The sequence below is a fragment of the Nicotiana sylvestris genome, chromosome 5 (genome assembly GCF_000393655.2).
Source record: "Nicotiana sylvestris chromosome 5, ASM39365v2, whole genome shotgun sequence".
Lineage (NCBI taxonomy): Eukaryota > Viridiplantae > Streptophyta > Magnoliopsida > Solanales > Solanaceae > Nicotiana > Nicotiana sylvestris.
In genome coordinates this window covers 62,118,581-62,139,757 of record NC_091061.1, presented here as the reverse complement: position 1 = coordinate 62,139,757, position 21,177 = coordinate 62,118,581, and the positions used below count along the sequence as shown (strand labels likewise).

The 21,177-nt window shown below is 37.7% G+C and overlaps 1 protein-coding gene across 5 annotated transcripts; it reads right to left on the bottom strand.

Moving 5' to 3' along the window:
- Positions 1–2,437: 2,437 nt before the first annotated feature.
- Positions 2,438–20,018, bottom strand: LOC104233286 (GCN5-related N-acetyltransferase 6, chloroplastic). 5 transcript variants are annotated; one of them, XM_009786661.2, is made up of 10 exons: positions 6,154–6,545; positions 5,845–6,058; positions 5,698–5,750; positions 5,130–5,166; positions 4,986–5,051; positions 4,703–4,807; positions 4,468–4,621; positions 4,316–4,392; positions 4,139–4,216; positions 2,438–2,801 (listed from the first exon to the last, which is right to left on the bottom strand). In XM_009786661.2, exons 1-9 carry the CDS (start codon positions 6,255–6,257, stop codon positions 4,151–4,153), a joined length of 876 nt encoding a protein of 291 aa, XP_009784963.1. In that variant the 5' UTR covers positions 6,258–6,545; the 3' UTR covers positions 2,438–2,801; positions 4,139–4,150. The 5 variants fall into 5 exon arrangements, 3 of the variants coding, with proteins under 3 accessions (XP_009784963.1, XP_070030515.1, XP_009784964.1); XM_070174414.1 differs by lacking the exons at positions 2,438–2,801; positions 6,154–6,545 and adding exons at positions 18,780–18,869; positions 19,908–20,018 and having other exon boundaries at positions 3,584–4,216; XM_009786662.2 differs by lacking the exon at positions 2,438–2,801 and having other exon boundaries at positions 3,584–4,216; positions 6,154–6,270; positions 6,391–6,544.
- Positions 20,019–21,177: the final 1,159 nt, after the last annotated feature.

Below are 21,177 nucleotides of genomic sequence, written 5' to 3'. Positions count from 1 at the left end.
TTCAATATGGTCACTCAAATCCACACAATTTCACATTAATTGGATTGAAATGACAGAATCTTTAGAGAAGGGTGACATTATTAAGAGGTAGGATCTGCATTTTGGTAATTCTGTTCAAAGTATTTTCAGCCAGATCTCAGCAGAAAATGTAGTTAGGATTTTGCTCTGAATTTTTAAAGAGTCTTGTTTAGGGGGAGATTTTTTTTTCAATGGTTTTCTATTTTTATACTAGTTTTTATATGTAGGTCAATTGACCAAACTCCATTATAGTATCTTATTATTTTAGTATAATTCTTTTGTCGTATGATTTATCGTCCACCAAACTTTGTATTGTTAGCTTCCGCATGCACCATGTTATTTCGATCCCAACATGCCCCTAAAAGACAACTTATAACCTTGAACACATCGTTTGGAACCTAGATAATTTGTCATTTATCTGATAATTTTTCTAAGGATGGTTATATTGGGTCCTATTTTGTCTGTCAATGCATATGGAGTAAGCTGTTCCCGTGTCTAAGTGAAATATCACGCATTTGGGGTGATGATTCTAACCCATAAAGATATTCGTTCTCATTGGCAGTGATTTGTGCCCTGTCATTTTCTAGCTTTGCAGTGTGCTGATGAATTGTGTTGTTGCTTTACCCTTTCTAACCGACGAGAGTCATACTTTAAGAAAAACATTAGCTAATAGCTTTGTTTAAGTTACAGATGGTTTATGTTCAGTTACAAAATGTTGAACAGATGATATGTAATTTGATATACTTTTCATTTGTTTCTACTTTAAGTAATTCTCATTCTTGTATGTTTAGAATTTGAGAAAAAAATTATCTATTGCCATTGTCTGAAATAACTCTGGGGAGTGTGACTGTTAAGCTGGAAATTGAGCAGCTGAAGGAGGTAAGATATAATTTTCTCTATATTCCCGTGGGATGGATGTATACTATGTTTTCAGCTTGAGCTATATTTATATTTGAATTTTTATTGAAAAACGTATATTTGTACTAAGTTTTAACACATTAAAAGAATCTGCCTCGCTTTTTGTTTGTTTTGCACTAGCATATTAATCTGAATGAAGTACCTTTTAGCATCAGGGGAACTTAACCTTCTAATCAAATTAGTATACATTCTTATTTTCCAGAAAACTTAAATGTTAAAAAAGATCTCTTTGATGTCTGAACAGTAAATGTAGCTCAAACTTTTGTTATATTTCCGAGGATATTTTAAGTAGCAGTGTATTACAATAAGCATTTGCCTGTAGAGTTCCATGTATTGCAGGCATTTGCTTTTAAGAGTTATGAGGCAAACAAGGATTTGCTACTACACACTCCACAGAATATTCTTGTTTAGGGAAATATATTTGGGCAGTGCAAATGCATACGCCATATATTTTGTGATTACGTCAAATTTCTTGTTTCATGTCAGCCAACCAACTAAAAAGTAAGGATGCAACTGAGGAAGCTAGAACTCGTTTTGACAAGTGGATACTGCAACAACATCCTAATATGCACCAAACTTATTTATTTTGCAAAGACATGCATTGCGGGCGGGCTTTTACCTGATAGCTATACATTCCCTTTGTGCTTTGTTTTTGCTATGTGCTGTCAGCTTTGAGAGAAGCAGATAATTCCATTCTAACATATGGATTTGACTCTGATGTGTTTGCACAACATTCTAAACTTACTTTGTATATGTTCTTAACGTTTTTATTTTTTAATGCATTATATGGTAAGCATGGACGCATTAATATTGTAGGTCCTTGTTTTATCAGATGGAGGAGCATAATTTGGTCTCATGTAACGTCATCGTCATGATTGCTGCTTAAGATCAAAATGAAGCTGGTGCAGCTAGATGTTATTTCATAGAATGCTATAGAAGGGTTGAGTTTAATTGTATTGCAATACTTGCTACTATTTGGCATGTGCTTGTCCGTATGTGCTTGATACAGACAGGAGGGGAGCTAGACTATTAGCTACAGTCTCGGACGAGTCAGGTAGCTTTTGCTTAGATTTTGTATTTGTATTATAAATACATTAAATATGTATAAATATTTAATTACAAATCCAGTAACCAAAATGAGCTATCAGTTCCATGGCATGTTCAAAACCCATAAACTTTAAATCCTGGCTCCACCTCCACGTCCTCATACTAGAGCTGTCAATATGGGCCGGGTCGGGCTAGCCCAGCCCAGCTCACATGGGCTTTAGCAATTGACGGGCTGGGCTAGCCCAACATTTTGATGGGCCTTATAATGGTCAGCCCACCCCAGCCATATGTGGGCCGCGGGCCCCCACATCATTTTTGAAAATATAATTTTATATTTTTTCTTTAAGTTATGACCTAAAAAAAAGATGATTATTTAAAAGTTAAAAAATATCTTATTGGAAATAATTCACAAAACTTAATAACTTTTTATATTGTAATATATCACAATAAATACTAAAAAAAATAAAAGACAGGACTATATTTCATTCACTAAAAGTGAAAACTTAAAACAAACTACAACAATAACAACAACAACAACATCCCAGTATAATCCCACAAGTGAGGTCTGGGGAGGGTAGTATGTACGCAGACCTTACCCCTACCCCGAGGGGCAGAAAGACTGTTTCCAGGAGACCCTCAGCTCAAGAAAGCACCAAGTGACGATATATTAGTACTATTGATAGACTCATAATATAATAACATAAAACAAACTATTCAAGAGAACATTCATGATGCTTATAAGATATCCAACACATCATCTTCATCAAACATATTTGAATCCACTTGTGACAAGGTTGTCTTAACATCTTCACTTTCATCTACAATTTATATGCAATATTAATTAGTTAAATATTAAAAATAATTAAATTTTAAAAATTAATAATATTTAAATTCACATACAAAATATTACTAGTTTGAGTTCGGCAAAACCTGTGCAGCCAATTTCAAGTAGTAACAAGTGTTTGGACATTTTCATAATAAATGCAACTTCTGTACTTTGTAAGAACACGCCACCAATGCTAAATGTTGATTCTGATGGTACAATGGTAATAAGAATGCTAAGTACATCACGCACCATCATTGAAAGATCGGGATATTTTCTAGAATTGTCCTTCCAATACATGACAACATCATCTCTTGAAACTTCTCAAGATCAAGTTTTGGTTCCTTTTAGTAAAGATCAAATTCTGACTTTCCATCTCTAAAGGCAGTATACTTTTTATTTTTTATATATTTTAAATAAATATTTTATTAGGCCCACGGGCCGGCCCAACCCAGCCTCAGTCAAGCCTCACGGGCCACGGGCTTACTCCGACCGGGCTTAAAAGCCTCGTTTTTAAACGGGCTCCAAAAATTCTAGCCCAGCCCTGCTAAATCACGGGCTGGGTTGGGCTGCCCCAACGGGCCAAGCCCATACTGACGGCTCTGCCGTATACAGACTTATCGTATGTATCTTAAGTATAGGATTATAGAACTAGCATGGGATGTTTTTGACAGGTTGTCTCAGGAATATGTTGTATCCTAGACATTTACTGGAACTTGTGCTCTCATGGGCATGGGGCAGATGTTCTTGAACTCTTCTCAATGATGAAACAAGAAGGAAATCAAACTAATAGTTTCACATTCGCTGCTGGTTTGACTGATTGTCAGCAGTCAAGTCTTATAGAGGAAAGAAGGAAGCAGTTTGAAAAAAAGACAAAGGAGTAATTGATAATGCGTTGAGTTGAGCAATGTGCTTGTATGCTTGATCTTCAAGGACGAGCTGGCCAACTGCAACATGCCTATTTAACCTGATGTGGATGTTTTGAGGTGCTTTACTAGGTGCTTGCAGAATTTATGGTAATCTTCAGCTGATAAATATAATACTGACCAACTGTTCCATTTAAACCCCCAATCTATGTGCTCGCGAAAAATGTCAATTTCAGAAAGTCAAACAAGACATGATGTATCATTGGAAACTTATTGATTAGTTCTTCCTCTCAAATTTTGTGCCTCATAAGCAGAACATGAATGATTTATTTAATCACAACTGAAGCTTTCATTACTAAATATACGTGAACTTTTTGCATGTTGGGAGCTAATAAGATGTGCAGGATATGCCCCCCAAGTATGTCAGAAAAAAAGAAGGTAAAAAGTAACAAAGAAGTTGACTTGCATTGAATGTGTTTCATGCTGTGAGTAAAAGCAAGTGAGGTTGCTCTTCTGAGAGTTTAAGATTTGCCACTTCAACAACCTGGTATAAGACAAGCATAAATGGAATTTGGGCTTCATCATGTAAAAGAAAACCAGAAGAGTGACTGGAGTTATAACTGATTTTTCTGGTTTATATTACCTCAAAGCCAACCTTTTGATACAGCTTTTGTGCAGGTCCGTTGTCTGTATGTACATGCACGAACACCTTTTCTGCACCTGTCAGACAAACAACAGATTTAGGTGTTCTGATGATTCAAGCAATTATGGAATTGGTGCATCCTAATTCCTTACCATTTGCTTTCGCGGATCTAATAGCAAAATGTAACATGTTTCTTGCAATACCCTGCCTTCGAGCAGATTTGGCAACACATAAATTTGCAATATAACCATATCTGTTGGAGGATCTTCTTTCAGTGTTGCAGAAAACTTGCGCATTCACCCTTTCCTGTGGAAGAGAATAGAAGACTTTCAAATCTTTGAAATAAAAGATTACCACTATCTTTTTATTTAAGGTACACCAGAATACCCCAGGAAAATCCTCTCCCTGTGACAAGTGCCCAATCATCAAATCTAGAGTCCCAACAACACTCTTAAGTACTGTATGTCTGATATTCTGTTCTTCATTTCTCACCTGTTGATGTCAACAGAATAGAGTTATTAAAATTCTCTGATGATATATATAACATATAATCTTTTTTTTTTTTTTAAACTAATGAAGTGGAAGAAGTATATATAAAGCTTGTCTTGCAAGAACGAAGAGTAATTTTGGAAAAACAACATGCAGCGAAGAAAAGTTCCAGAATTTATACCGTAACAATGCAAGTACATCTCTGCCCGATATGTGCTTTACATCTCCTTTTCAGAGCATTAAACTCCTGCATAATGGGACTAGAAGATTTTATGCACTGTGCATAAGCTTTTCCTGGATAATTGGTAAAATAGCTAACCCTTACCTGCTCCGCATATTTCCTTTTATAGTTATTGATGTATCTGCATAATCAGAGAAAGTTGATTTTAGTCACTCATGCAGTCGTTGCTTCTTATAAATGGGAAACCTTACAACCTACTACTCTTTGGATCGACTTTCTTCATACTGATTGTTTATTGAAGCATAGGTGCTTATCAATGTGTTGCTGGTACATTTCTTTTTTATTTCAACCAGATGAATCTATGTCTAATTTTAATGCAGGATCGTCTATGGTTTTTAACTCTGGCCTTTCCGAGTTTTCTCAAATTTAAACAAAGTAGGAGTGTGATTGATGGCAGAATATAGCCAGTCCTAGCATAAAAATAGTCATAATATGATGGATCCTACAAAAAAATGGATATAGCGAATTTGTATAGCTGATCCTGATTAGCTAATTCATGAGGCAAAGTTGATTGATTGATTGCTTTATATCAGTTTGCTGCAGGAACATGGGCTGTTGAATGATCGGTATGCCTAGTTTTCCAGTTTTCTTGAACACTAAGAGATTGAATATATGAGAAACTTATAGTAGTATCATGGAACAGTGTACATACCGATCATTTTGGCGGTCTTCCCAATGAGACTCTGCTCTCAGCCATGCTGCTGTCTGTCAAAAACACGTACAGCTTTGACTGCAGCTTAGCCATTAACTGAAGCTGAACACATACATTCATTAAAGATTGTGGAAAAATGATACTAACCCAATATTCTTCATCAAGAATGGCTTCACGTGCCATGAACTGACCAAATTCGAGCCTGTTTTCCTGGTCTAACACTTCATCTGGAAGCTGCATTCTATCAAAATGGAGATTTGATCTGTAACTTGTCTCAGACTGAGACTGCAGAACCGGATATCGATGGAATTCTGTAGATACTTCTTTCTTCCCTATGCCCGAGGAATTTTGATCCAGTGACCTGCTTAAAGTAATTAATCAGAGGTTGATCTTTACTTTCTTATGTATAATAAATGCGATGGAGTTTTCGATCGGGAAATGGATGGACTTACTGACATTGTCCAGGAAGCTGAAATACTCAGATGTCTGGAGAGACTTCCCATTTTAGAGCAAGAATTTGTGAGAAAATTACCACAACTGTGGAAAGCCATTGTTGACATTTTTTATGCTTTCCTTGGTGATGAAATGACAAATTTAGAAGTTTTTTAATTCTTGAGCACCAAACAGAGAGGCCAAAGATATACTATAATCCACACAACAACTCAGAATTTTTTTGAAATATCGACTTCGTACCTTGAACTCCTCTTATGCGAGTCTCAAATAGTATAGTTAATCCAAAGCTTAAATAGATGAGGAGAGTTAGTAGATTGGCGATTAGCGCAAAATAGATAAAATATGATGAATAACTGACATTGAGTAGTTTAGGATCGAGCGCGGTTGAATTTAAGATGTTTGAAGTTAATAAGTTCACAATAAATCTTTATATATACACATTCTCTTATAAGTACTTTTTATATGCATGCATAGTTCGAGCCGATAAAAAGAGATACAATTGAACTAATAGAACTCGTTTTAGATATTCTGGGATTGAGACCAGGGGCAGATATAGTGTATCACCGACAGGTTAAATTGAACTCATAACATTTAACACGAAGTAAAAATTTATATGTAAGAATTTAAAAAAATTATAAAAATAATATATTTGAACCCATAACTTTAAAAATATAATAGGTTCAATGCTAAAAATTTTAAAAGTTGAACCCATAGGGTTTGAATTCTGGATCCGCCTCTATTGAGACATATATGATTGATTATAACTTTGTTTGGAAAGCTTGTTTAAACAGAGCTAATTAATTTAAAGTTTAAGCAGAGAGTAACTGCCACAGCTAGGAGGTTTTGTCTGTGTGCTAGTAAAATTTGGCATATCCTATGAAAATTTGACTAGTGGAGCACATGGATTTGGAAAGGAAACCATTAGCGGCTTTAATTAGGTGAAGGCATATCATTGTCATCCATATGTGGATCTATAGCAGCCAGCCAGAATGCTTCCTTGTCATCCTCACGTTCCATTTTAATATTTAATACAACAAATGGGATCACCGATTTTACACTACTTTTTTTTTCTCTAAATAACAAACTTTCTGACTTGTCTATTTATTGCAGGATAATGTGGACACAAGAATTATTCATCACTTGTTATCTACAAAGTAGACTGTAGTTCAGATATTATTGTCTTTGTTGGATCGATATTGGTTTCTTTATTTTAGCAAATTATTGACTGAGAATAGATAAAGATTATGGGTTTCTTTATCCAGACAAGGAAAGTTTGGCACCTTTTACATAATTAATATTTTAGAGGGATAGTGATACGACCCAAAATAGCCAACATACGCTTTGGATATAAATTAATGACTACTTTTGCAATTGGAGGTTATGTGTAATTTTCCATCAATTGAGACTACATGTAATTGGAGGCTATACTTGTAATAAGTGAACACAGTTAGTTCCTTAGAATTAGCTTAGGGGTATTTGGGTCATTTGCAATCAACTACTCAATCTAGTATAAGTAGCCCTTAAGACTTTCATTTTAGGGGGACTAATGTTGATGAATGATAAATAATCTTTTGACAGGTGTAATGGTGGTTTGCATTGTTGATGACAACTTTATTCAAGGTATTCCTATAGTTTAGGTTAACTTTGTTATGTAATTGTTGGGTGATTAATTTTTATCAATTATTTGTCTATTCTCAAATTCTATCATTTATCTTTAATTTCTTGTTTTCCACTTTTAGATTGGTATCATTGGCTATCAGAGCTTGGATTGGTGTTTGTTAATATATACACTAGCTAAGTATTTGATTTTATTTGAAAATCACACAAAAAATGAAAATTCAAAAAAAATTGTTCTATAAATTGGACCCGTTCGTGCATTTGGATAAAATTTGAACATTTGCTATAGATTGGAGAATATCCAAGATCGTGGAGCCGATTCAATTTTGTCTCCACGATTGCAACTAGACTCAACACTAAACATTGAGTCGTTACAATTTCTTAATATGGAGTGAATCGTGGAGCCAATCGTGGCCACATTCACCATCGTGGAGTGGGCATCAGCAATTTCTCAACAGAAGTTTTGAAGGTTTTGAGTTTGGTTTTTGGGTCGGAACTTGTGTCTTTTCATTCCTTTTCAATTTTAAAAACCTTCATAGGCTAGTTAATACTTAGTAACTTGTTCCTACTTGTGATTAACTCGTTTTTCAATTTTGTGTCATTATTTTGTGCTAATTATCTTTTTGTTTCGTTGTGAAGTGTTTTACTCTTGTCTGTTGCTTTTATTGTGCCTTTCTTTCGTGTCAATATATATTCCACTCCGACCTCAAAGTGGAAGGGTTACTTATTGAATACTCTTGTCGAGTTCGAAAGTAAGTTTGGCAAATACCATAGAGCGGTAAGAGGCTTGAGTGGTGAGAATATTTGAGTGACGGCCTTGAATGCCTACGATCTTGAGTGCATACACGAGTGAACTTGAGTGACATTTATAATTAGTGTAAACACTAAGAGAATGAACGTGTAGTCCTTATTTCGACTAACTTGTTTGTTTATTTTGTAGGAATGATGAGAACTAGTGAAGGGTCTTCCTAATAAAATGGAAGCCATGATGGAACAATTATTGAAACAATTGGGAGTGTTGACCAATGATCTCAAGGAAGTTAACTCTTTATTAAAATTCAAAGAACATTGGATAGATGTGTTAGGAGGTATCAATCCTTTGCCCATGGAAGATCCAAAGATTGAGCATAAGTTGCAAAATAAAAGCAAAGAATGAGAAGAAAATTGAAAAGAGTAAGAGAAAACAGAAAGAGATCAGACAAAAACAAGAGTGTATGAGAGAGTATATCTTATTCTAACTCTAATCTTTTTAACTCTCTTCCTTTAGTTATTTGAATTCTTGTATTGGCAATTGTGAATATGAGCCAATTGATGAGAAAACACGGGAAGAACTTCATGACTTGGGCAATGCAAAAGAAGTTGATGTACTTCATCAAATAAGCAAGTGAGCTTAAATTTGGAAGACCGAGGTAAAAAAGTTTCAGTAGTTGCTTCTCAAGGTAAAAGAGCTAGTCATAACTTTCTGGTTACTTCAAATGACATTGTTAGTGACTTGATTGTGAGCGATAATCTAACTACTTGTGATATTGATGATTCTTTACTTTGTCTTGACATGCAAAAGGAAAGTTATGACCACCTACTAGTTGATTATAATCTGGGGGCTAAAATTACTATTGATTGTGAATTTGAAATTCTTCAAACTAGTATTGTGTCATTGGTTGGGAATCATGATTTTGAATGTGTTTCTTTGAATGTTTGCCATGAAAATGAATTTACTTCTTCTTTAGCTATAAGAAATACTTTTGAGAGTGAAAATTGAGAGAGGATGAAAGGCTCTTGGCTAATGAGTTTTATTGTTGGAATTCTTCATCTTGTGAAGTTATGTATTCATTGTATAATCAAATTAGTGAGGACATGAATCTTTGTAAAAGTGAATTGATGAGCTTTGTGGATCCATCTTTGGATAATTATTTTAGTTTGCAAGTAAGTCAAGAATCTTGTGTGTTTGAGAGTGAACATGAATCTTTCACGTTTGGTGTGAATGATTCTTACTTATTTTTACTTGGTGCAACAGGAAGGATGAATCTAATTCTTTGAACAACCTGACTCCTTCTTTCTTTATTGTGAAGGATATTAATAGAGAATTTTCTTGTTCCTTTGAAGAGAAATTTTTTAATGAGGAGTTAACTTGTTTATTTGAGAAGGAAAGTCCTAATGCTATTCTCAAGGATGAAGAAGTTTTTAATAAAAATGAGAGTGAGCTAATTGATGCTAGCTTTAGTGCTAATTGATGCTAGCTTTAGTGCTAATTGAAGCATGAAATAACTTATTTAATTTTAAATGTGATAAATCTTCTTGTGGTGACTTGACTAATATCTTGAACTTCTTTGTAAAGGATTATCAAACAGGGAACCATAAGAGAGATAGATGCTTGAAGCTACTAAATGGTCCAACAAAAGGTTTTAAAACTTTAATGCTTATCTAAGGTAATAATGGTATGTTTGATTGGTTAGTGCTTATTTTTGGGCTTTCTATAGCCGTGGAGGTAATTGCTATACCCTTGAATGTCATAGTAGCAGCTTTGTACTTAATGACTATGATTTATTAATATTGCTATTATATTCATGTTGTGAGTTGCCAAGTTGCCAACATAGAGATTATTTGGGAATAATATGTGTTTGATCCCGGTGATTCATTCTATGATGGTTTGCGTTTGATCCAAATGCCTATTATTTTATTGGGAAATATATTCTTTGTTGATCTCAAGGATGCTTGGTTATACTTCAAGAATGTTCGCTTTGATTCATGTGGTAGAGCTCTTTGGATTAAAATGGTGCATGAGTCTTATTGTTAAGTGTCTTTACCATGCACATTTGTCTGTAAGCATGAGATGTTTTATATTTTATTTCTTGGTGCTAAAAAATTGAGCTTGATTATTTTGACTCTTGGCACGAAGTGACATTGAATTATATGAGAGTTGGTAGATCTAAATATGCTCTATACATGTGGTATGATTCTATGTTTGGACTACCCAATTCATTTTTCTTGTTTGTTAAGTTTATAAGAGTCATACTTTGTGCTTACTTGGGAGATTTTATGACTCCATGTGATGATGTTTTATACATGATTTTTGGATGTCAATTGATGGCTACTTTAGTAATTGGAGGCTATATGTGTAATTTGTCATTACATGAAGACTACATGTAATTGGAGGCTATACTTATAATAAGTGACTACTGTCACGTCCTTAGTTGTTAACCAAGTACACGTGCGGCACTTGACAACTCGCTCACGATCTTGCACAACTTGCTCACGTTCTTGCTATGTCAAGTCAGCCTTGCTACACTCAAGATCGCTAAGAGAATGGAAGAAAGAACACAAGAGAATTGTTAAGAGAATTGTATTAGAGAGAACTTGAATTGTTTGCTTGATGAATTACAAATGAATGACCCCCTTTATATACTAGTTTTCTAGGGGCTAGTGTGTAAATATTAATTATCACACAAGTCCTTGATATTTACAAGATAAGGGCTTTTTCTAGAATTCTCTACAAGTCTAGAAGATTCCAAGGACTTTCCTAGCAAATCCATAAGGATCTAGGTTCTTCCTAAGGAAATGTCCATACCTCTCTAGAATCTTCTCACAAATGCTAGCATTCTTCTTATGTAAGCTTCCACATGACATTAATATATGCCAAATGGCGCCTATATGGCATGATGACATGGCGGGTCATCACACTTTTCCCCACCCAATATTGCGACGACCACGGCGCAATGTTGCTGCATAAACTCTCGGATCTTATCTTTGAATTGCCACAAGTCTTCATATCGTTCCCACGTGGCCTCTTCCGGTGATTGCCCTTTCCAATGGACGAGGAACATAGCGGTGGATTTTTGCCCTTGTTTTTGCCTGGCCTGGTAATCTATGATAGCCTCAATCTCCCGATCATGCGAGGCGGTAATAGTCATTGGAGCCCAACTTGATTGGCCCCTACTCGGATCATCCTTATCTTCATGATATGGCTTAAGCATGCTGGCATGGAAGACAGGGTAGATCTTAAGATACGATGGCATGTCAAGCTTGTATGAGATCTTGCCTACCTTGGCGATGATCTTAAATGACCCCTCATACTTGCGAATCAGATTCTGATGCATGCCCCGTAGTGCCTTGAACTGCCTTGGGTTAAACTTCACCATGACCATGTCCCCAACTCTATAGTATGTGGGACGCCACTTACGGTCCGCAAACTTCTTCATCTTCTTAGCTGCCTTATCCAAGTATGACTTAGCAGTGTCAAGCTGTTCCTCCCATCCTTTGTCCATATGATAAGCCCCCAAACTCTTTCCCTCGGACATGGCTGGTAATGAATGTGGAGTTTGTGGTTGTTGGCCTGTGGCTAGCTCAAATGGTGTCCGCCCTGTGGACTCACTCCGCTGCAAGTTATAAGAGAATTGGGCGATGTATAAGAGCCTTGCCCAATCTTTCTGGTGCGCGCTTACATAATGCCTCAAGTAGCATTCTATTAAGGCATTGACCCGTCCCGTTTGTCCATCCGTCTATGGGTGGAAACTAGTAGAAAAGTGCAATTCTGTGCCAAGTTTGTCGAACAACTCTCTCCAAAAGTTCCCAGTGAAGCAGGGGTCTCGATCACTGATGATATGCCTTGGTAAGCCCCAATATTTTACCACGTTCTTAAAGAATAGCTTGGCGGTTTCCTTAGCTGTGCAACCTGGTGAGGCGGGAATGAAGGTGGCATATTTGGAAAATCTATCCACGACCACCATAATAGTACCATAACCGTCAGACTTCGGTAGGCAAGTGATAAAGTCCATAGTCACGCTCTCCCATGGATGCTCTGGAACTGGTAGTGGCTCCAAAAGTCCTCCGGGTTGTTGTTGTTCAACCTTGTCCTGTTGACAGACAAGACAAGTCTGCACATAGAACTTTATGTCATCTCACATGCGTGGCCAATAGTAGACTGACTCAACCAAGGCCCTAGTGCGACGTTGACCTGGATGACTAGCCCACATTGTGTCATGACTCTCCCTTATGATCTGTCGTCTAATGTCTCCAAACTTAGGAACGTAGACCCGCCGACCTGTGGTAAGTAGTAGGCCGTCTTCTATCCAAAAGCATCTCGTCTTGACTTTGTTAGCTAACTCGATAAGCTATCTGGCTGCTGGATCATGCTGCATGCCTTCTTTTATAGCCTCCCGAATGTCCCATCTCGCTGAAGTGATTGCAGCAAGCTCGGCTTTCCGGCTCAAGGCATCAGCTACAACATTACCTTTTTCCGGCTTATACTCTAGCACATAATCAAACTCGGCTAAGAAATCCTGCCACCTAGCCTGCTTTGGTGTGAGCTTCTTCTGTGTCTGAAAGTAGCTAGTAGCCACATTATCAGTCTTGACCACGAACCTCGACCCGAGCAGATAATGTCTCCATGTACGAAGGCAATGCACAATGGCAGTCATTTCCTTCTCTTGTACCGTGTAACGCTGCTCCGTCTCATTTAACTTGCGGCTCTCAAATGCTATGGGATGCTTATCCTGCATCAGGACACCCCCAATGGCAAAGTCTGAGGCATCTGTGTGCACCTCAAAAGTCTTGGCAAAGTCAGGTAACGCCAAGACTGGCTCCTCTATTACAGCTGTCTTAAGGCCTTCAAACGCCTTTTGACAATGCTCCATCCAAACCCATGGCTTGTTCTTCTTTAGCAACTCAGTCAATGGTGCGGTCTTTGCTGAGTATCCACTGATGAACCGGCGATAGTAGTTAACAAGGTCAAGGAAGGATCTCAACTCAGTTACCTTTATGGGTGCCTCCCATTCCTGGATAGCACGTACCTTAGCATCGTCCATGCGTAGCTTTCCATTGCTAATGACATGGCCCAAGAAGTGCACCTTTGATTGCGCGAACTCACATTTCTCCCTCTTGATGTATAAATCGTTCTCTCGCAAGACTTAGAAAACCTTCCTTAAGTGCTCCATGTGCTCCTCCAAGGTGTTGCTGTAGATGACTATGTCGTCTAGGTAGACTACCACGAACTGATCAAGGTAGGGATGGAAGATCTTGTTCATAAGGGTGCAAAATGTGGCCGGTGCATTGGTTAAGCCGAAGGGCATCGCCAACCACTCAAAGGCTCCATATCTCATCACACATGCTGTCTTTGGCTCATCCCCTTCTGCAATGCGAACCTGGTAGTAGCCCTTTCGAAGATCCACCTTGGTAAAGTACTTGGCTTGCCCAAGTCTATCGAACAAGTCAGCAATGAGCGGGATTGGGTACTTATTCTTCACGGTGACCTTATTAAGTGCTCGGTAGTCTATGCACAAACGCAGTTATCCATCCTTCTTCTTCTGGAACAATACTGGTGCGCCGAAAGGTGCCTTTGATGGGCGAATGTGACCAGCATCCAACAACTCTTTCAATTGTTTCTTGAGCTCCTCCAGCTCGGGCGGTGCCATACGATATGGGGAAAATGCGGGTGGTTAGCCCCTGGCTCCAACTCAATCTTGTGATCCACCTCTCGCCTAGGCGGCAAGTGCTTAGGCAACTCCTCAGGCATGACATCTTTGTTCTCCTCAAGCAACTTCTATATGCAAGGCGGCATTGTCTCTTGAAAATTCTTGTCTTCCTCTAGACTTGCAATGGCTGCCACAAATGTGGGCTCCCCCTTCTTGATCCCCTTGACAACCTGCATAGCTGATAGTTGTGCTTGGATCTGCCCGTGTGGCATAGTCACTGTAGGTACCATGCAAGCTCCTTCTCGCTCCATAACCAAGAGACGTTGGAGGTAGGGGTTGATTAAAGTATGACAATGTCTAAAGAACTCTTGCCCCAGTATGATGTCAAAGATATCCATAGCGGTTACGGTAAAGTTTGTCATACCTTTCCAAGTTCCTAATTTGACACCAACTCCATTAGCTACCGCACGAGCATTCTGTATCTCGGCATTCACGGTCTTGACGCGAGAGTTGGTTCGAGCAAGCTTCAATTCCAGTCTCTTTGCGGCAGCCTCAGTCACGAAATTATGAGTTGCTCCAGTGTCCACTATTGCACGAGCAGGCTTGTTGTTGATGGTGAGATCCACGTACTGATTGCCATTCTCGGTAGGTTGGATAGCTTGCTTCGTGATAGCACCACATAATCCGATCATACCCAACTGTGCGGTTCCCGAACTCTCTCCTTGTGGCTGCTCCTTCCGCTCACGTACCATGGCACTGAGGCTCTTGAGGTCAGGACAATTCCTGAAGCCATGTGGCCCTCCGCATATAGCATCCTTTCTTCTCGACTTGTCCCTTCTTCTCGGCGTAGCCCTGATGGCCACTCGACTTTTTGAAATCTTGAGTCTTGGAGTATTGTTGTTGTATCTCCTTGCCTTTGCCACGGTCTCTCCCACCTTTGACATTGTTAACCTTTGACTCCTTGCCATTGCCTTTGTCGTGCTTGTCATACCTGAAGTCCATCAATGATTCGGCCTCCACTATGGGTATATATCAGTGACTTGTCGGCGTTGCAACTCCTGCTTAGCCCAATTTTGTAACCCGTCCATGAAGTGGAACAACAAGTCATCATTGGTCAGGTTGGGGATTTGAAGCATAAGGGTAGTGAACTCCTTAACATAATTACGTATGCTCCTTGTTTGCTTCAATTCCCTAAACTTGCGCCTTGCCTCGTACAAGACATTGTTTGGAAAGAACTGTCGCTTGAACTCCGCTTTAAACTGATCCCATGTGCTAATAGTACATAGACCTTTATCCATGTCGGTCATCTTCCTTCTCCACCATAGAATGGCAGTCTCTGAGAAATACAATACCGCAGTGTTGATCTTGGCCTCGTCATCCCTCACTTTGTCGTGCCTGAAGTAGTTATCCAAGTGCCAAAGGAAGTTTTTCACTTCTTGTGCATCACGAACACCTTTGAACATTGGGGGTTTGGGAGCCTCGATCTTGGCCTCCCTCGTCACCACAACATTGCTAGCTACCTCGGTCACGCCAGCATTGACATGCTCCTCGAGTGACTCTATCTTTGCCTTCAGAGCATCGATAGTACTCAAAGTCTCCATGAGTCTGCACTCTAAGGCGGTGATGGTTTGCCTTAGTTCCATCTCAGTCTGTGTACGTCCCTCCAAGTCATTTCGGATACTCTCGATCTCTTCAAGAGTGTGCCCCTCAAGAACGTTAAGGGTGTCTTCCACCTTCCCCAAGCGTTGGCCAAAGATCTCCACGGAGTCCATCCCCTCGTTCATCTTTATCACCCACTCTTTACCGAGCGAGACGTCCTCTAGAAGGACCTCCACTTCATCCTCGCTCGCCTCAGTGGTAGATGGTTCTTGGGATGTAAGCCCTTCGTTTGACACAACCTTAGGTGGCACCTCCTGGCTCTTGTTGGTGGCATTCCTCTTTTTGCTACGGCCGCTCTTGCCAGCAGCATCCTGGATGACGTTGGTGTTAGCAACGTTAATTTCTCCGTCGTTCGCCATTCCCTTAGTTGAAACCTTCGCTCTGATACCACGTTGTCACGTCCTTAGTTGTTAACCAAGTACACGTGCGGCACTTGACAACTCGCTCACGATCTTGCACAACTTGCTCATGTTCTTGCTATGTCAAGTCAGTCTTGCTACACTCAAGATCGCTAAGAGAATGGAAGAAAGAACACAAGAGAATTGTTAAAGGAAGCTTTGTATTAGAGAGAACTTGAATTGTTTGCTTGATGAATTACAAATGAATGGCCCCCTTTATATACTAGTTTTCTAGGGGCTAGTGTGTAAATATTAATTATTACACAAGTCCTTGATATTTACAAGATAAGGGCTTTTTCTAGAATTCTCTACAAGTCTAGAAGATTCCAAGGACTTTCCTAGCAAATCCATAAGGATCTAGGTTCTTCCTAAGGAAATGTCCATACCTCTCTAGAATCTTCTCACAAATGCTAGCATTCTTCTTATGTAAGCTTCCACATGGCATTAATATATGTCAAATGGCGCTTATGTGGCATGATGACATGGCGGGTCATCACACTACACTTAATTCCTTAGAATTAACTTAGGGGTATTTGGGTAATTTGTATTAAAGTACCCAATCTAGTATAACTACCCTTTTAACGCTTTCATTTTAGGCGCATTGATTTTGATGAATGATGAGTTCTTTTTTGAGAGGTGTAATGGTGGTTTGCCATTGTTGATGACAACTTTATTCAAAGTGCGTTTTTCAAGTTGAATCAAACTTCCACTCGAAGGTATTCCTATAGTTTTGATTAACTTTGTTACGTAATTATTGGGTAATTGATCTTTATAAATTATTTTTCAATTACTACTTTATTGGATTTATTCTGAAATATTATCCTTTATCTTTAATTTCTTGTCTTCCACTTTTAAATTCGTATCAGATGGCCAATGATCCAGCATTGCTTGAAATACGAGCTCATGATACTATAGTTTGAATTGTGACAATTTGATAAGACAAAACACTAGGATTATTTCGTAAGTGGAAGTAGGCAATTGAATAATATTTGATTAAAGTGAAAATCGAATAATAGTTGAATCTAAAGTGAAATAAGTAAAGATTTTGTGAGTGAAAATTAATATTTCACTTGAAATACTCATCAAACAAGTTTTCGATATTTTAACAATATTTGCAAATATTGAAATACTCCACATGTTCAAATTTATATGACAATATTTCTCTTTTAATCTATTTCAATTAATATCTTTTTATATTTAAAAGTAATTTAACTTTAAATTTTTTATTTTAACTTTAATGAAATACTTTATGTGGGGTATATCCCCATAAATAAATAAAAGAAAAAAGAAAAGAAAGGAAAAGTGTCAGATTTCATTATCACTTATTTTGGATTCTGCAAATTGTCAAAATTAGTAGGCGTCAGACAAAGCAATTTACAATTTCAAATTGCAATAACCAATCGTTTTGATTGGTGGAAGATTGGACACTCAATACTATAAATGGAGTGCTTCGGCTCCCGTTTCTACAAACTGAGCTCGGAGCGAAATATATCTGAGAGCATAGAGAGCAGTGTGAGGTATACAGAGGCGGTGTAGTCTGTAAGGTAAAAAAAAAGAGTGTGAGCGATATTATTGTGAGGTGGCAATCTCAAAAGAGGATTATTTCTTTTGAGTATATAGTGGTTCCTAGAGTATTTACTCGAGACTACGGAGTGTAAAATTCCTCATTATAGTGGATTATTTTGCTCCTCTCGAGCCCATAATTTTTCCTTATTTAGAAGGGTTTTGCACGTTAAAATCTTTGTGTCCTTGTTGTTCTTTTTATTTTTCTTGATTATTGTATCTCGACACTACGTTATTATTCCGTTGTTATTACCGTAAATATTATTTTTGTTGGGAGTTTCCCGACAACTAGTATTAGATCACAGGATCTGCTTGTTCACAGAAATACTATTCACTGTCGGTAGTACTATACTCGGTGAAAAAATGTTCAAAGTAAAGTACGAGGTAGTAAAATTTAATGGAGATAGCTATTTCTTAACATGACAAAGAAGGATGAGGGATTTGCTCATCCAACAAAGATTACACAAAGAACTAGATGTTGATACCATAAAGCCTAATACCATGAAAGCTGAGGATTGGGCTAGCTTGGATGAAAGTGTTGCTAGTGCAATCATGATGCACTTATCACATGATGTGGTAAATAACATCATTGATTAAGACACCACATGTGTCATTTGGACAAGGTTAAAAAGCCTATACATGTCCAAAATGCTAACAAATAAATTGTACCTGAAGAAGCAGCTACACATAAATATGAAAAAAATCTACTTATCTTAGTTGAAAATAAGTAGAGACTATTACAGCTATGAACTGCAAACGTTTTTCCGAATATTTTAACCAGAAATTATTCCTATAAATCACCTTTTTCTCTTTATAACTGAATGTCGATTAAGAAGGAACTTGTCTCAGTGTTGAAAAGGAGACATACTTCTTCAGCAAAGTAAACTATGAACTTGTCTAAGAATTAAAAAGAAAACATACTTATTCAGTGAAGTAAACTATGGTTCTAACTCAACTGTACAGACGGGGTAAGTTCTTTTATTACCTGAAGTATTCCGACTGCTGCAAATTTGTCTAACGCCGTCTTCATCTGTGCTGGGTGCAACTTTAAAGGTTGTACTAACAGCTCAACATTCTGAAAGCAAGAGAGTACATATAATTGTTCGTCACTTCACATTTGAAAGCAAAAGCTTGCTTATAGTTATTTAAAGAGTCATACTGTGGTAGGCCTAAATCCTTCTTTTACATGCAACTATAAGTTAACATTAAATTGGTCTATACTAACATTAACTCACCATTCGGCAAGCTTTTCAATATTCTCTATTTTACCATACTTCGTATTTTGTACACTAGGATAGATTTTTTATAAGAATAAATATATATATTAAAGCAACCAAAATCTAGCAAGTTTGTCTAATTTCAAACATATACATGTTGTGAACAGAGAAGGAGTAAAAAGAAAGCTAGCTAAGAGTTAGTTTTGTCACATCCAATTTGAAGCACAAAATACAATGGCTAAAATAATTAAAGAACTGTCAAGTTTCTACATCAAGAGGATGTATGGTTTAATAGAAGCATTTTCAACATGAACCAAGAAATGGCCTCCCAGACGGCCAAAAGGAGCTTTTCAATTTTTTTACATTCGCCAAAAACAATGGGGTTAAAGTTTTTCTAAACTATATTACAAATGCCAAAAAGTCTATCACGGGACACTGATATATTTTCACAACATTGAGATGAAGTTGTGATTTTTCAGCAATATTACCACAGAACAAAAAAACGTCGAAATGATTTTTCAGAATAACGAACAAAACAGCGAACATCGAACATCAAATAGAAATCACAATGGGGTTATCATGGTTTCTAACACGAAATCAAAATTCACCAGCTAAACCCCCAAATCTGAAAACGAGAAATCACAAAAAGTATAATGCAAACAACAAACAGAAGTAAAATATGATGAGTTTATCGGCAATATTACCAGAATAACGAACAAGACAACCAGCATCGAATATCGATAGCAAACATCGAACGGGGGAAATCTCATGGTTTCTAACATGAAATAAAAATCCACCAACATAACCTCCAATTTTATAAATTAGAAATAACAAAAATTATCATAAAAAACAGAGAAAGAACATAAGCAAAATTATGGGGGTATGAGAAATATTACCAGAGAAAGAAAACCGGTGAAGTAGCAAAATAATTTTTCAGCGAAACATCGAAATTCCATACAAACACCGCACAGGGAGAAAATACTGACATCCAACATCGGATTTTTCCTTACATTAGCCGAAGTGGACGTCCTTTCTGTGATGACCGAAAAGGTCGTCAACAAAAGTAAATTCTGTGTTTCAAGGCCTTAAAAAAAATTTTTGTCTCATTTTTATTTGCGTGCGTAGTCCGAACGCATTTCTGTAAAGCTTTTATGTGAAAACTAAGTGAAATAAGGAATTTGGCTTTTAAAATTGAATAAAGTTAACTTTTGTCAATATTCTTGGTAAACGGACCCGGACCCGTGATCCGACGGTCTCATAGGGTCTGTAGTAAAATTTGGGACTTGGGCATATGCCCGGAATCGAATTCCGAGGTCCCAAGCCCGAGAAATAAAAATTTTTTTAAAGAAAATTATTTTCTGGAAAATATAAGAGTTTTGGGAAATGAAAAGATATTTGAAATTGATGGTATCGGGCCCGTATTTTGGTTCCGGAGCCCGGTACAAGTTTGAAATAATAATTAGATTGAATCTATACAATTTGGTAAAGATCGGAATTGGTTTGGTATAAAACGGACCTAAAGTTGAGAAATTGGAAATTTTGGTGTTCTTGAGTGATTTCATGAATTTGGGGTTTAATTCATAGTTGTTGATGCTATTTTGATAATTTGATTGCACGAGCAAGTCCTTATGATGTTTTTAGGTTAGGGTGCATTTTTTGTTTGGAGCCCCGAGGGCTCGGGTGAGTTTTGGATAGGCCACGGAGTGAAATTGGACTTAGGAGCACGTGCTGGTATCTCGTATTTTTGCCCAGGCCTCTGATCTCGCAATTGCGAGATCAGGCTTCGCAATTGCGAAGTTCTTAGGCTTGGTAATTGCGACCAACACATCGCAAATGCGAACCAAGCCTGGGCAGGCCCTTTTCGTAAATGCGAACCCAGAATGGGAATTGCGAAGCCCTCCTTTTCGCGAATGCGAATCCAGAATGGGAATTGCGAAGCCCTCCTTTTTGCAAATGCGATGTTATCTTCGCAAATGCGAAGGTTACCGGATTTTTCCTTGGTCGCAAATGCTACAGATTCTTTGCAATTGCGAAGATAGCAGGTTCCAAAGGGGTTCACAATTGCCAACCCTGGTTGCAATTGCGACATCTGCGACCTGCTAAATTATCATTTAGACGCATTTTTCTTCATTTTTCAAACTCTCTCAAACCCTAAGCTCTCTTGGG

Coding starts and splice junctions, on each gene's coding strand:
- LOC104233286 (XM_009786661.2), bottom strand. CDS start 6,257: ATGTCAACAATGGCTTTCCACAGTTGTGGTAATTTTCTCACAAATTCT. Junction 5,751..5,844: donor TTCTTGATGAAGAATATTGG/GTTAGTATCATT, acceptor TGTTTTTGACAG/ACAGCAGCATGGCTGAGAGC. Junction 4,217..4,315: donor ATCAAAAGGTTGGCTTTGAG/GTAATATAAACC, acceptor GTCTTATACCAG/GTTGTTGAAGTGGCAAATCT.